Here is a 13,307-nt window from a genome sequence, read left to right as displayed (position 1 = left end):
ACTGGTATCAGCCGTCCAGTAATTATCAGTGTGTACACCATGGGCGGAATTGAAAAGCTATCGCTGCGGGGATGCCACGCCCACCCGGTTGGCGACCAACTTGTCGAATTGGATATCATGCCAAATCAATTGGAAAATCCAAGTAAGGTAATTAATTAATTCGAATTGAATTTAACATACAATATAGCCCATGCGTTTTCAATTCAATTGATGGAGCACACTATCGCGTTTCGAAGCAACGTATCATCTTCGACGTTTTCCTGGGCAACTTCTCGACTAACATAAAGGATGTTGCGTACCGCCAATTTATCGATGCGTCACGACAATTTGCAGCCGTGCCATACCTCTTGCGGCGTGGGGAGTTTGTTGTCAAGGCGGATGAGCCGTTCCCCAAGCCTGTTTGTCCTGCATGCACCGGGGACGGATCTACTTCTGCAGGGCCAATTATAGCGGTATAATATATTACATTGTGGCGTAGTGCTGTATACTATGTGCTGTAGACAATGGACGGATTTGCTTCGGCGAAGAAGTTATCAGCCCGCCATGGTGGTGCTGGTGACTATGGCTCATTATGGGTAAATAGAGAAGCGTGTGCATCCCATGAGTTTTGAATAAGTCAGGAGCAGCTTGTCAATCTCGGCGTTAGGCGAACCAAATGTATCGTACTGGCGGGACATATACCATTTGAAGAACGGCCTCGATAATTGGCTAGCGTTTTACAACGCTCAAGTCGAGGCATGCAGCGACAACATGAAGGAAGTTGAAGTCGCCGCATCATTCTCGAATAGAGAGATGGACGCAATGCTATTTCTGTGTGAAAAAAGGTAATCGAAGGTGAGGTTTAAACCCACGAAATTCATCCTAGCACAATTTCAGTGAAAGCCCTTAACCGTTACACTAACAGTAAATATTCTAGTACATGTTTGGACCCAGGAAAGTCGAGACGCCGAGCTACGAGATGGCCGTTGACGTTTAGAGCATTCAGATTTCAGGTTGTCATGGAAATGGTGGAGGTTAGATCGAGGAGGTTGACCGGGAGCCGGGAGCTCTGTAGTACTAGAGGCTGACCCCTGGGTCGCGGTGGAAGTGTCAAAATGGGTGACAGACTCGTTGTTTTGGTCATTGTCGACGACAACACGACCCGAGTCCTGGTACCAACGTGTGAGGCCAACGCAGGTAACATCAATGTTTCCACTGGCATGAATGTCGGCGAGGTGGACCATGGCCCGATGCATTTCCTCGTCACCATTAAACATCGTTTCCTTGATGCGCCACAGCTCCTCGCCCATGATGGACGTCATGAGAACATTCAGAATCGTCGGGACCTTGAGAGAATGCAGTCCGTGGTGGGTTGGGATGACTTCAATGGAGGATCCCGTGGAGACCATGATGGCCACATCAGATGCTATAGTAGGGGTAACGGATGCGGCAACAAGTTAGCGCCAACACGTGATCCAGGTAGAAGGGCGACACAGTCAACTCGTTACCATTATACATATCACAGGTGATCGGTTGAAGGGTATTGGAGTGTTCCAAGGCTCGGACGAGTTCAGCCACATCCTTAGCACGTCTCACCTTAGCTCTTTCAGCATCCGTGGAGCAGCGGCGCATAGATCCGTCGGTGTTAGCGTGTTGATCGATGTAGCCCACGCTGCAGAACTGTGAGGGCGAGGTTGCACGCAGGGCTGACTGCGTACATGCGAGCTAGGGTCTACCGGACAGGGGGTGCAGGTATCGTGACCGGAGTTTGCGCAGGGCGGTGGCTGTCAATAGAACTGACGACGTCCTCGGATGATGGTAGTAGGTGGCGAGAATTAGCGTTGGAGAGCCAAAATCGTGGGTATTAGCACGCTCCTACTACTACTACGGCTGCCTCATGCACCACCACAACAGCTCCCAGCAGCACCACGGTGGCTGCCGGAACCACGACCAGTACGCCTGCTACCTCGACTGCTGTTCCTACGACTACCACAGATGTACCAAGCACATCCACCAATTCGCCTGCTACGACGACGGCTCCTGTGACTACACTGTCGTCGCGCGCACGAATATCGGCCAGCGCAAGAATTGGTCCTTTACAGTCACCGGAAAGGTCAAATCGAGTATTTCTACCTCCATGTCATAGGAAACCATCTCATGGGTCCCAGTGGTAGGTGGTGAGAGTGCCTCCATAGCCAGTTGGCCGTGGAAGCGATGGCGGTGGTAAAAGCATTGAAAACAGCCGTGTTAGCTTGTACTAGTAGATACTAAGTTAAACTCTGTAAGGTAGTGTTGTGTACAACGCCTACAAGGAACTATAGGGGATTAGCTCAGTGGGATTAGCGTCAGATTATCTTTCGCAAGGTACACGGTTCGGATCCAAGTTTGTGCTCAATTTTTTAATTTCGATTACTGTACTACTACTGTAGTATGTATCTTTAGGTACTATTAATAGGTGGAGTACTACGTAGTAGTACTAGTAGTACTAGTAGTACTATGTTATACCGATACAGTAGTTTTCAATCAAGCTGTTTTCTGTCACAAGTTACAATTCACTTTTATCCGGAATTCTGTGCAATACTTCAACCAAGATGTTTTATCTAAATCGAAGATTTTCCAGCTTAAAGTGGTCTGTTGGCAGTGATTTGGACGGCTTAAAGTGGGGACATTTTGTAACACTGGGTGGAAGCTGCACAGAATGCTGAAAACGATACAGTACTAATGAAATTGTACCTTACCTGTAATTACTCATTCCACATCTTGTTTTTAAGTTCATTCGTCTGAATATCGTGATGGTAGAGTATCAAGCTTTCTACCAGAGGTTACAAATTTCTAATATGAGTGGTGAACAGCGCCTCCTACTGTATCGACTGTATAGTTCCGCGCATTGAAGGAGGTTGTGCATACTGTGGTTATTAGTTTATAAACGCAATCTAAGCTGTAGCAGTCAATGGTACTAGTAGTATGCATTGACAGTGCATGTGAGTTGCTTTCTGCCGTAGAGTCGTCCACCAGTCGAACACGCTATGTGATTGGCTTATCGCCATTTTTGTATCGTCTACAGTACACCACATGTTGAAGCACATTGTACAGGCCCAAGAATGAACGAAAACCTTACAGATTTTTATCCACTTCAACATCGTTCGTTCTGCACTTCTACATAGTATTGTGTAATACAACACCACAACAAAATCCGAGCAGTCGTTGTCCTTTGCTCACATTGTACTTGTCGTCCTGCGCCAAAGCATTATGCAACCAACCACTACAACCAACGACCCATTTGTAGCTAATCCTGCGACCCCCCGAGAACTTGATGCGGTCCAACACCACAAACCATTGATCACTCGGTTTCGTTTGGTGGCCGCGGTCTTGGCTATCTGTGGCGTTGCATGCGTGACCGTGGGGGCCATCCTATTTGCTCAACACCAAGCCAAATCCGACACGAAGAGCATCGTCACCAACATTCAACAAGCGTCGGCGTTGAAGGTCACGTTCACCGCCCTTCGATCAACCATGCAACTCAACGGCAATAGCCAAGCCACCGTGTACATCGTCCCACGCGTGAGCGACCTCGAAGAAGACGCCGGGTCGGCGCTGACCTTTGACGCCATTCTGACCCAGCCAGGCAACGACGTGACAGAGACATACGTGCTTCTCAACAACCGTGCGTACTGGTCGATGTCTGCTCTCGACGGCACCCCTATCAGGTCGGGGTGCATGGCGTCATCGCAAGTCCCCCCCATCCAGCTCCTTCAAAGCAGCTTGGAAGGGTCGCACGTGGTGGCGTCCGTCGTGGACGGGGACGGAGTGCCCACCGCCGTGAACTGCGACCGCGGCCAACTATTGGAACTCAAGTTTGCAGGCGAAACGTTTGTCCTGTGCAATTCGAACGGCAACCAGCTCACCCATGCCCTCGGAGACGACTTGACGTTCACGGTCGAGTACATTTCCGACCCAACTCAAGTCCCAGACATTGTTGCTCCGTCCGCCGATCTCCAGTGTCCGTTTGTCCGGGCAGCCCTTCCGGAAGCAGCACCTTCGAAAGTCAGTGCCAGGGCCATGTCGTGGGGCGAATTCGTCACCCCTCGAACGTCGTCGCTAGGTCGGTCGTCGTGCGGCTGCAACGGCCCCCGTCGCCCTTGCCTCTTTGTGCACGGTGTAGGCACATCCTCCAACGGCCCTACAGTCGATTCGTTGGCAGAGTATTGGGGAAGCATTCAAGACAACGCCCCATGCTGCTCCAGCACTAAGTTTGTGCAAATGGAGACAGTCAAGCGAGGGTGGGCGGATGCAGAGATTCAGGATGATTTCTGTCGGTTCGCGTTGCAATACGGAACAAACAACAACGGAACGACAGTGGGCGACCTCATTCTGGTCACGCATTCCATGGGGAACCTCGTCGCAGGGGGCGCGCTGGCCACCGCTCGGTGCAGCTTCTCCGAGGGCGTGTCGTGGATTTCGTTGTCGGCGCCCATGCAAGGCAGCAAGACGGCGAATCTACTCGAGCAAAAGTGCAGTTCTGGGGGCTGGGGCGACGCCGCCATCAAGGGGATTTTGAACCTCGTGGGCAAATGCCCCGCCGAACGAGCGTTCCTGCAGTTGAAACACCAAAGCACCGTCGACTTGACCTTGCATGATCAGTACGCTGCCGCCCAGAGAGCTCGCATCAACCACCCGGCCAAGAAATTGTTGTGTGGCGTCAGTTCCGTGGGGTTGAATACGGTGGCCTCTGGGTTGAAATTTGTTTCGTCCTTGTCCAACCATGACACGGAGAACGATGGCGTAGTGGACTTCTGGTCGTGCGGCGTGGGTGTGAGTGGGTTTGGGGACAGTACCAGAAGTCCGAATTACAAGGCTTCGCTGAACCACTTGGACACGTCGTTTCGGAACGGAGACGGGTGGTGGGGCGACGACCGCAAGCCTGTCAAGTGGTTTGAATGTGCATTGTAATGCAAGTATTTTTTTTTGTAATGTCGAAGTAAATATAGGACTTTCCCTTTGAGTATTGCTTGTTGGTGGGAAGGAGAGAACGAACGTCTACAAAGCCCTCTGCACAGCTGTATTCGGGTCCAATACGAAAAGATCACTCCTCCGGTATGTATCTTTACTTGCACTCACCCTTGCACTGATACGTCAATGTGTAATTATCCACAAGGAAGTAAATTTGCATTCCTTCCTTGTGCGCTGCATTTGGCGCAGGTGCAACATTGATGTAATTATTCGAGACTATGCATATCCAGTTCTGACGTCATGTTGACTTGCTATTACTTAGCATGTCTTGCATCACTGATGCAAAATATGGGTGAGATTTTTGCAGTAAAAGTTGGAATCTTGTGATGGAAAACTGCCCAGGGGCTCTCGTACAGTATGCATCGCCGTACTATCGGCCGGGGGCGTTAGCACATACCGGTTGTACTGGAAGAGGTGATGCGAAAGTCCTACAAGTTGTTTCTAAATGGGGATTGGCAATACAGCGCACAAGTACACATTTACAATTACATGCACAGGTACATACTAACGTGAGTAACGTTATTGTCCTTTTACCCAAAATTTGGACTTTTGTGCTGAATCGCCAAATCTATCGATCGATTCATTGTACTGACATGTGAATTTTGTATTTACAGTTAAGAGTTGTCCTGTGGTGATTGGTATCACACTAATTTGACGTTGGTCATGGTTTCCTGCGATCGGATTGGCTAAATCCTTCTGCCGATTCTTCTGTAAAACATTTGAGTTTAGAATAAGCACAACAATACTCCTGAGTATCAGATAACGTTATCGAACAAATCTGAACACACTCCTACCAGACTGCGAAGCAGAACTTCGTTTGTGCCGAAAACAGTTGCTCCTCCAAGATGTGAAGCCACCCGAATCCCTTTATGGTCATCACATTCGGTGGAACAGGGCGGCAGCGCTTTCGTTTGCATTGAGTCGACCCCATTTCGTCATGCGTAATAATGCGTAATAATGTAAGGGGTCACGTTCACCGCCATGGAATCGATGAGCAAGTTGTGTAACAACAACCACTTGATTGCCAGGTGCCGTCCAGCCTGGACGCTAACTAGTTATACGTATAATCCTTGCCTGATAATTCATGTTGAATTTACACCTGTTCTTGGTAACGTTAACGTTACGACATCACGACACTTTTAAAACAAGGACAAGGTGTCTGCGAGGAAATTTTTCCAAGATGCTGACGCGTGGTCAACCGTTCATTCAACTTTCACTGCGCAATACCCCCCCATAGATAGCCCTCACAATGCCACGCTGCGTTTCCACCATAACCGTGCATTTGATTTCAAGGCGACTTGCATTGACCTATGTAGCAAGCGGTATTTTAGATTTATGAACTGTTAGCAACCGACATACAGCAAGGTGATTCACGTATGAGCTTTGCGTGCATCGAAACAAATCTGAAGCGCAATGTGAATTGGTATATAATGTATAACGTTACGTATAGTTTGGGTCGGCTACGAAACATCAACGCTACACCCAATACGGTAGGTTGGCCCGCAACAAGTTGCTAAAAGTGTTGCATTGCACTTGTGTCCCACCTAGATGGTGCGTCACGGGTCGTTTCGTCCAATAATATGTAGCAACGACCAGAGCAACCGTACCTTGCTGTCTCCTTAGGTTGTAGCGGGCAGAACCCAGTCAACGACAATGCGTGGAGATTCTCGACAGCGCAATGTTGCCTTTTGGCAGTACATAGTCTAGCTCGTGGCTTGATGTGAATATAACTGTCCTTGTGTACTGTATGTATGTAGTACAGAAGGCCTGTAAAGTGCAGGCCCGTCCAAATCGACCTGGCTATTGCAAATTGCACGATATTGGGATGGGCATCAAATGTGTCACCATGTCAAATATTCGGTTCAGATTAGTTTTGCCTTTCTTTAACACTACTACTGTGAAATCGTCAAAATAAGTCAACTCCGCAGTTGGTGAGCAAAATTGCCTCTCAGATCCTGCATCGTCCACCTCTTCATGCCCACACCCAAGACGCCTGTCCGTGTCCATGTCCTTGCAGTAAGCAGCACTCGAGTTTGTTTCGCCATCATGGCACCTATAGGCTCGAGCTCCCGACCTCACTTCCCACTGCACACGACATGGACAACCGGGGAAGGAGCGCACTTGCGGTCCACTGCCACTGCCGCCTTTGATGCTCTCCTCGAGGCTGTCACTGCCTCGGACCACGTTGGCCGTAACCAGACCAAACACTCCCGCAACCACACCCAGCTCGTCCTCCCAGGGATAGTCACGGACGTCGCCGCATTCTTCTTGGACGCATTGGACGCCTCAGACAGTGTGTATTGCGATCGAAACCACATCGACGACACAGAGCTGCTGTACGTGCTCAAGCCACGGACGATGGACCAGCCGCTGCGCTTCATGGGTCTCCGATGGAGCCGGTTTGGTGCGCCGCTCTTATGTCGTCCTCGCGACGTGTGCGTGGTCGAGGTAACGCCACCGCCATGTGCACATCTCATGGTCGTAACTGGTAGTACATGGATGCGTTTGTGGACGAGCGCGGCCGCCGCGGCTGGGCCACGTGCATGCAGTCTGTATGCCATCCGTCGTGCCCCGATTTCAAACCACACCATGGCCTGGTTCGGTCCACAGTGCACTTGTCTGGCTACGTCGCGATCGAGAGTGACGTGCCTGGCGTCATCGACGTGCATGTGGTCTTGGATTGGAACTTTGGCATGCCGCCGTGGGCGCGGAACGCAGCGCTGGCCAAGCGACTCCAGGGACTGGACAAGCTCGACGCGTACTTGAAGCTCAAAAGTCTCGACCACCGACCCCGGCATCAGCAGCACGTTACACATGAACGTGTGGCCGACAAGGCCTCCCACCACAATGACAACCACGACCCCCTTCGAAGGCACGTCCGCGACCTCCCGTCTTCGTCAAATCAATCCGATCATGTTTCTCGCCAAAGGGCATTATGCCAAGGCGACATGTCGACATCGGCACCGTCGTTTCATTCGCAGCCTAGCAACTTGACCTTTGCCTCGTCTCCGTCGATGCGAACGACGATGGACGACGACTTCAACGGCGCCACGTTCGACAGCCTCCACATCCCATCCCATTGCGGCGTCTGCCAAGCATACCTTCGCCACGCGTCGTACATGCCGTGCCAGCTCTGCGACAAGGTAGAAAAAAATCCAGGTATTCATTCCGGTTGTTTGTGTGTCACGAGTGTTTGTATGTCGTAAGTCGGTTGTGGCTAGGGTCCACGGGGGAGGACCTCTGCATGAACATGAACCTGTGCCTCCTCTGCGATCAAACGATGCTGCCCACGCCCCCCGCCATCACGCCCTCCCAGCAGCACCGCCCCCGACGAACGAGACCATTGTCCACGTCGTCGGCAAGGAAAAACAAAACCAGTCCGCGACCAACTAGTATCTCCGACGGGGTTGTGCTGCTGGACTTGTCGTACCTGAATGCCATTACGTCGTCGGCATCCAGATCCACAGACGTGTCACAGCCGTCAGTACCAAAGCCGACGATGACCCAACAACCAACACGATCTTGAACGGGCTCGAGTTGGACATGCTGTCAACTGAAACACATCACCAACACAAAAAAAACCCAGCAGGCATCATCCTTCACACAACCATGCCAGGGTTACTGCCTCGGATAAATGAAAAAAATCTCATTTTTATTGTGGATTCGATATGAATTTCCAGACCCCATCGCATCGAATCGAATCACGATTCGACGCTATTGGCTAATCCATTTTAGAGGGAATTTGATTGGCTCTTGCAGATAGGACAAGTCTGATTGGTTGAATGTGTATATTCAACCAATCAGAACTAGACTGGTAGACAAACCAGGAGTTTATAGCGAATTCTCACAATACCCCAACTGTATTTAATTTATACTCCGTCAACGATAGATACGTCATGGGGAAATAAATAATGTATATGGCCAAAGTATCCGGACGTACTACAGTAGTAACGACAGTTGGAATCATGATTAATTGAGGGATTATCATTTTTAAAACATTCCACCGCGAGGTCGTGATTTCGATGGGGGTTAAATACATTTTAGTCAGCATTTCGATCTTTCCGTTGCCATGGCCTCGTGTTCTGGTCCCCCTCCTCAAGCCATCCTCTTGGACAAATTCAACCAAGTGCTAGCGTTCCGCAGTGTGTCCGCCTTTAGTACATTGGGGGTCGCCGATTACTTGGGTGCTCACGGCTCGTCCACGGCGGCGACCATCGCGTCGTCGCTGGCATTGCATCCGTCGGCACTCTTCCGCGTGCTTCGTGCGTGCGCCAACGTCGGTGTCGTAACCCAATCCTGTCCCCACGAAGCAGACGCCATGTTCACGTTGACCCCAATGGGCGAATGCCTGTTGTCCAATGTACCTGGCTCGCTGCGCAACGTTTTGGATGCGTGGTCGCGCCCGGGCCATTGGCATGCCTTTCAGCACTTTGAGAACGCCATCAAGACAGGCGAAGCAGCGACCCACGCCGCGTACGGATCAGACATTTGGTCGTATTACCGCCAACATCCACAGGAACAAGAGGTGTTTGCGTCGGCGATGTCGGACTTGTCGGGGGCGGCCATACCCCCCATCCTCGGCTCCGTGTCGTTCGAAAATGCGTCCGTGATAGTCGACGTGGGTGGGTCCCACGGCAGTCTGCTTGCTGGCGCGCTAGCCAAAGCACCCCCTCAAGCCCGAGGGATTCTCTTCGACCTGGCGCCAGTCGTCGCGACCGCACCGGCCAATTTAGCCCAATTCGAAACGGGTTCTCGCATCACGGCCGTGGCGGGCAGCTTTTTCGAGTTCGTGCCACAAGGCGATGTGTACTTGCTTAAGCACATTTTGCACGACTGGAGCGACGAAGAAAGTGTCCAGATATTGAAAACCATTGCCCGACATGCTAACCACGGAGCCCGAGTGCTCGTGATGGAATTGGTCCTCAACTCGAACGTCGAAGCCGTCGCCCCTGTGGGGGGCCTCTTATCGCCTAGTATCTTCATGGATCTCAATATGCTGTCGCTGTGCACGGGACAAGAACGCACGGCGGAGCAATACGCAGGACTGTTCGCCAAGGCTGGCCTCCGGTATTCCAAGTTCACCCAGACTCCTTCTCCCTATGGCATTGTCGAAGCCATTGTTGAATAGTTTTCTATCATAATAAACTCCATGCACCCCACAAGTGCCTTGTTGTCCAAGAGAGGTAAATAAATACCCCTGAGTCTCGCTGTACTTTAGTACGTACAGTAGCATATGCTTATAGTGATAACATTGCTGGACGATTCAAATTATAAAGTACTACTAGTAGTATTAATATTATTGCTGCCGTTGTCATTGCTGAGAGCAATGTGAGCATTGCGTTGTCATGTCAAGGTTCCGACAGATATACTAACGTTAACTTCAGCATTTCTCCTCGACAGACGGGGGGCCCTCAGCCCCCCTCAAACTCATGAATAAACCAACGAGTCTTGCCACGTCACTTATTCTTACTCATCTTTGATTGGAATGCATCGTATGGATAGTATGTACAGTACGTAGCTGTGAACACAAGGACGCAGCTATATCTTACCTCTATTGTTGAGTATAAAGTCCTTGGTTATGTGTAAATTTCACTGTCAAATGATTAGTTGTTCATAACAAGGCAGTTACCCCTTTTACACTTGTTTACGCTGCTCTTTGTGCAATCTGCAACACCCCACACAGGCCATGGATATTCCTAGCTGGTACTATTCACTTTGCACTTTGAAACTTGGCTCGTACGTCGCCCACGTAAAAGTGCCCGAGGCCAGCCTTGAGGGCGGAGAGGAGTTTTTTGCGATCACCAGAACTCGCACGCAACACAGTCATCACCGCGTGTTCCGAGTCCCGAATGTCCACATGTCCGTCAAAGTCATCGTCGTTTGCTTGATCTTCGTAGAGATCTCTCAGCACCGGGGCTAGGCCTTCGAGAACCCACTTGCGATTCGGCACAAAGCCGAGGCAGTAGGCCAAGGCGCCGCAGACCATGCCCGTGACTTGGTCGTCCCGGTCCGCCGCCGCCATCAACGCTTCAACCATGTCCTCGGTGTGGAAGCAGTCGGGTTTATCACTCGATGTCGGCGACGATCCTTTGAGCACGTTCCACGCAATCGCCGCCAATGTATCAACCGACTCTTGTGTGCCGGCATCCCCCAAAAACGAATCGACAAACAACGATGCCCACAGGTGGCTGCAGCGCACGGCCCGAGCAGCAGCCGGGCAGTGCGCCGTCAGTTCCAAGAGGAAATCCCCTGCCGAATCGGCCAAGTCCCCGCCCCGCTGCATCCATGCGTGGAGGATGCACAACGTTTGGAGCAGCCGCGGGTGGTCGACGTCGTCGGCCTCAACATGCGCCACCAGCCACTCGTGGTCCTCGGCGGTCGGTTCGGCCAGAAGGCCAGCAATGTCGGCGTCCAGCGCTGCTAAGTCTGGGACAAAGTACTTGCCCACTCCAACGAGACCACCATCACTCGTGTCCACCGAAGAAGCAGCGTCACATGTCGTTGGTACTTCAACCCACAACGGGTCCGGGACTGCAACCACTGGCCCTGGCTGTGACGTGGCAGCAGCAGGAGACGACAGAGGCAAGTTCTCGGCCAAGTGCGCTGGCCACTTCAACGTTGAAGTCTTGTGAGGCAAGGTCATATTGGCCGTGGGTTGTTTCGTGTTGAACGGGTTGGACGCAACGTGTTTGTCCCAAAATCCCACCATGAGGGTCAATCGTGTGTCTCGCGCCAACGATACCACGTCATCGTGCTGTTGTTGAAAGTGCGGCACCACGCCGTGGAGTAATCGACCGTCAAACATCGCCAGTCGATTGGCCTTTGGCACGACCAAGTACCCTTTGGCAGCCGATGCATCTTGTCCAAACATTTTATCCATGACAAGCGTCGGTGCGGCCGACATGCCCGGCGAGAGGTACCACACAGTGGAAACGAGGGGGTAAAACAGTTGGTTGGTCTGCGTGAGCCGGGACTCGTCCGTGTCGTAGTGCAATTGGTGGCCAGATATTTGGTCCCTTGAATGTACCCACCATTCTGCATGAACGATGTCGCGTGCTTTGTCTGGAAATGAAGCCCGGACGTGGGGCAGGAGGTGCAATTGGATCCAACTTTCGACACAATTGGCAGGCGCGGCCGACGCACACTCACGGAACGCGTAGCTGAAATACCCCACGTCTGGCGCCCCATACCGATGCTCGGGCCAAAACGGAGAGCTTTCGTGGTGGAACTTCGATTGTACATGCGACCACACCGCCGGCGACACGGGGGTGTCGACCACCTTAACATGCCGCGTTGCGACGAGGTCGTCGTCTGCGACAGTCGCCAACCCAGAGTCAGGCGTGAAGACGGACTCGTGGAGGCGGTGTCGCATGCCCAGGGAACTTAGGAGGTCGTCCGCGGCCGATGCGTTGCCACTGCACAAGTGCAACATGGCCAGCGAGTACTGGGCCACTTGGACGACCTGCGCGTCCACAGCCTTGGCCACGACAGATTCCAGCAACGCACGACCTTGGTCAATGGAGCCTGCATTCAATAGCTCCTCTGCCTCGGTCACTTGGTTTGCAGCATGCACCGCTGCAGGATCCTGTGTCGCCTTGCGCTTTTTGCCCGATTTTCTCGCCATATCAGTTGACGACTGGAGCGTGGAATTTATTAATATTACTCCGGTGTATTATTAATATTATTTATAGTTGGTCGATTTTGCGCGAATTATTAACTTTCGAAGGATTCAGTCACGAATCGACGCTATTGGCTAATCCAATATTGAGTGGAATGATTGGCTCTTACAGAAAGGACTAGTATATTCAACCAATCAGAACTCCAGCGTGATTCAATCTGCGCGAATTTTGGAAGTTTATAGCGAATTATGCCGAGCAATACAACGTAGACCACCAAACTTGAGACTAAGTTTTTCACCAACCATCGACTATTTTTCAATTTGACAAAGAACGTTTGTTTGTGACTTTGTCAAAAGCATATGATGAAGTCAATTGTTAAAAACACACGCAAACATCTCACCACTTTACCCAAGTGGTTGCGATAGTGGAATTGTTTAATAGAAAACGTTCGATCAACAACTTTTTACCAAGTCTTTCACACTTACCAAAGTGCTTTACGATATCACCTCACACAATGAAAACCACTTGAAGCGATTGGAAATGACTGCGTCAGTTACGAAATAGCCAATCACAATGTTTTATACGACACAATTTCGGAAGTCACTTCGTCAATTCCGAATGTGCTGTGCACTGTGTGAGTGACTCAATATTCTCCTTTTACCCAATATTTGGACTTTTGTGCTGATTCTCCAAATCTAT

General features: G+C 51.0%; 6 protein-coding genes across 9 annotated transcripts; 4 read left to right on the top strand and 2 right to left on the bottom strand.

The window, feature by feature from the left end:
• Positions 1-892: 892 nt before the first annotated feature.
• H257_04946 (hypothetical protein) lies at positions 893-1,388 on the bottom strand (the record flags this gene model as incomplete). The annotated part of the gene is made up of 2 exons (XM_009829613.1): positions 893-951; positions 1,034-1,388. 2 exons carry the CDS (start codon positions 1,386-1,388, stop codon positions 893-895), a joined length of 414 nt encoding a protein of 137 aa, XP_009827915.1.
• A 488-nt stretch (positions 1,389-1,876) lies between these two features.
• Positions 1,877-2,153, top strand: H257_04945 (hypothetical protein; the record flags this gene model as incomplete). The annotated part of the gene is made up of 2 exons (XM_009829612.1): positions 1,877-2,070; positions 2,126-2,153. 2 exons carry the CDS (start codon positions 1,877-1,879, stop codon positions 2,151-2,153), a joined length of 222 nt encoding a protein of 73 aa, XP_009827914.1.
• Positions 2,154-3,228: 1,075 nt separating this feature from the next.
• Positions 3,229-4,929, top strand: H257_04944 (hypothetical protein; the record flags this gene model as incomplete). Its single annotated transcript, XM_009829611.1, has 1 exon — positions 3,229-4,929. One exon carries the CDS (start codon positions 3,229-3,231, stop codon positions 4,927-4,929), a length of 1,701 nt encoding a protein of 566 aa, XP_009827913.1.
• A 2,050-nt stretch (positions 4,930-6,979) lies between these two features.
• On the top strand, positions 6,980-8,720 carry H257_04943 (hypothetical protein). Of its 4 annotated transcripts, XM_009829608.1 has the most exons (4): positions 6,980-7,437; positions 7,482-7,861; positions 7,919-8,148; positions 8,211-8,720. In XM_009829608.1, the coding sequence occupies exons 1-4, from the start codon at positions 7,036-7,038 to the stop codon at positions 8,513-8,515; spliced, it is 1,317 nt and encodes a 438-aa protein (XP_009827910.1). In that variant the 5' UTR covers positions 6,980-7,035; the 3' UTR covers positions 8,516-8,720. The 4 variants fall into 4 exon arrangements, with proteins under 4 accessions (XP_009827910.1, XP_009827912.1, XP_009827909.1 ...); XM_009829610.1 differs by having other exon boundaries at positions 7,919-8,720; XM_009829607.1 differs by having other exon boundaries at positions 7,482-8,148.
• A 338-nt stretch (positions 8,721-9,058) lies between these two features.
• On the top strand, positions 9,059-10,117 carry H257_04942 (hypothetical protein; the record flags this gene model as incomplete). The annotated part of the gene is made up of 1 exon (XM_009829606.1): positions 9,059-10,117. One exon carries the CDS (start codon positions 9,059-9,061, stop codon positions 10,115-10,117), a length of 1,059 nt encoding a protein of 352 aa, XP_009827908.1.
• A 442-nt stretch (positions 10,118-10,559) lies between these two features.
• Positions 10,560-12,626, bottom strand: H257_04941 (hypothetical protein). Its single transcript, XM_009829605.1, has one exon. It carries the CDS (start codon positions 12,611-12,613, stop codon positions 10,700-10,702), a length of 1,914 nt encoding a protein of 637 aa, XP_009827907.1. The 5' UTR covers positions 12,614-12,626; the 3' UTR covers positions 10,560-10,699.
• Positions 12,627-13,307: the final 681 nt, after the last annotated feature.

This window comes from Aphanomyces astaci (genome assembly GCF_000520075.1).
Source record: "Aphanomyces astaci strain APO3 unplaced genomic scaffold supercont1.9, whole genome shotgun sequence".
Taxonomy (NCBI): domain Eukaryota; phylum Oomycota; class Saprolegniomycetes; order Saprolegniales; family Verrucalvaceae; genus Aphanomyces; species Aphanomyces astaci.
This window is presented reverse-complemented; position numbering and strand designations above follow the sequence as displayed.

What these genes read in the sequence shown, in the direction of transcription:
- H257_04943 (XM_009829607.1), top strand. Translation starts at nt 7,036, where the DNA reads ATGGCACCTATAGGCTCGAGCTCCCGACCTCACTTCCCACTGCACACG. An exon ending in GCGACGTGTGCGTGGTCGAG is followed by an intron (nt 7,438 to 7,481) that starts GTAACGCCACCG and finishes CGTAACTGGTAG; the next exon opens with TACATGGATGCGTTTGTGGA. An exon ending in CAAGGTAGAAAAAAATCCAG is followed by an intron (nt 8,149 to 8,210) that starts GTATTCATTCCG and finishes GGTTGTGGCTAG; the next exon opens with GGTCCACGGGGGAGGACCTC.
- H257_04941 (XM_009829605.1), bottom strand. Translation starts at nt 12,613, where the DNA reads ATGGCGAGAAAATCGGGCAAAAAGCGCAAGGCGACACAGGATCCTGCA.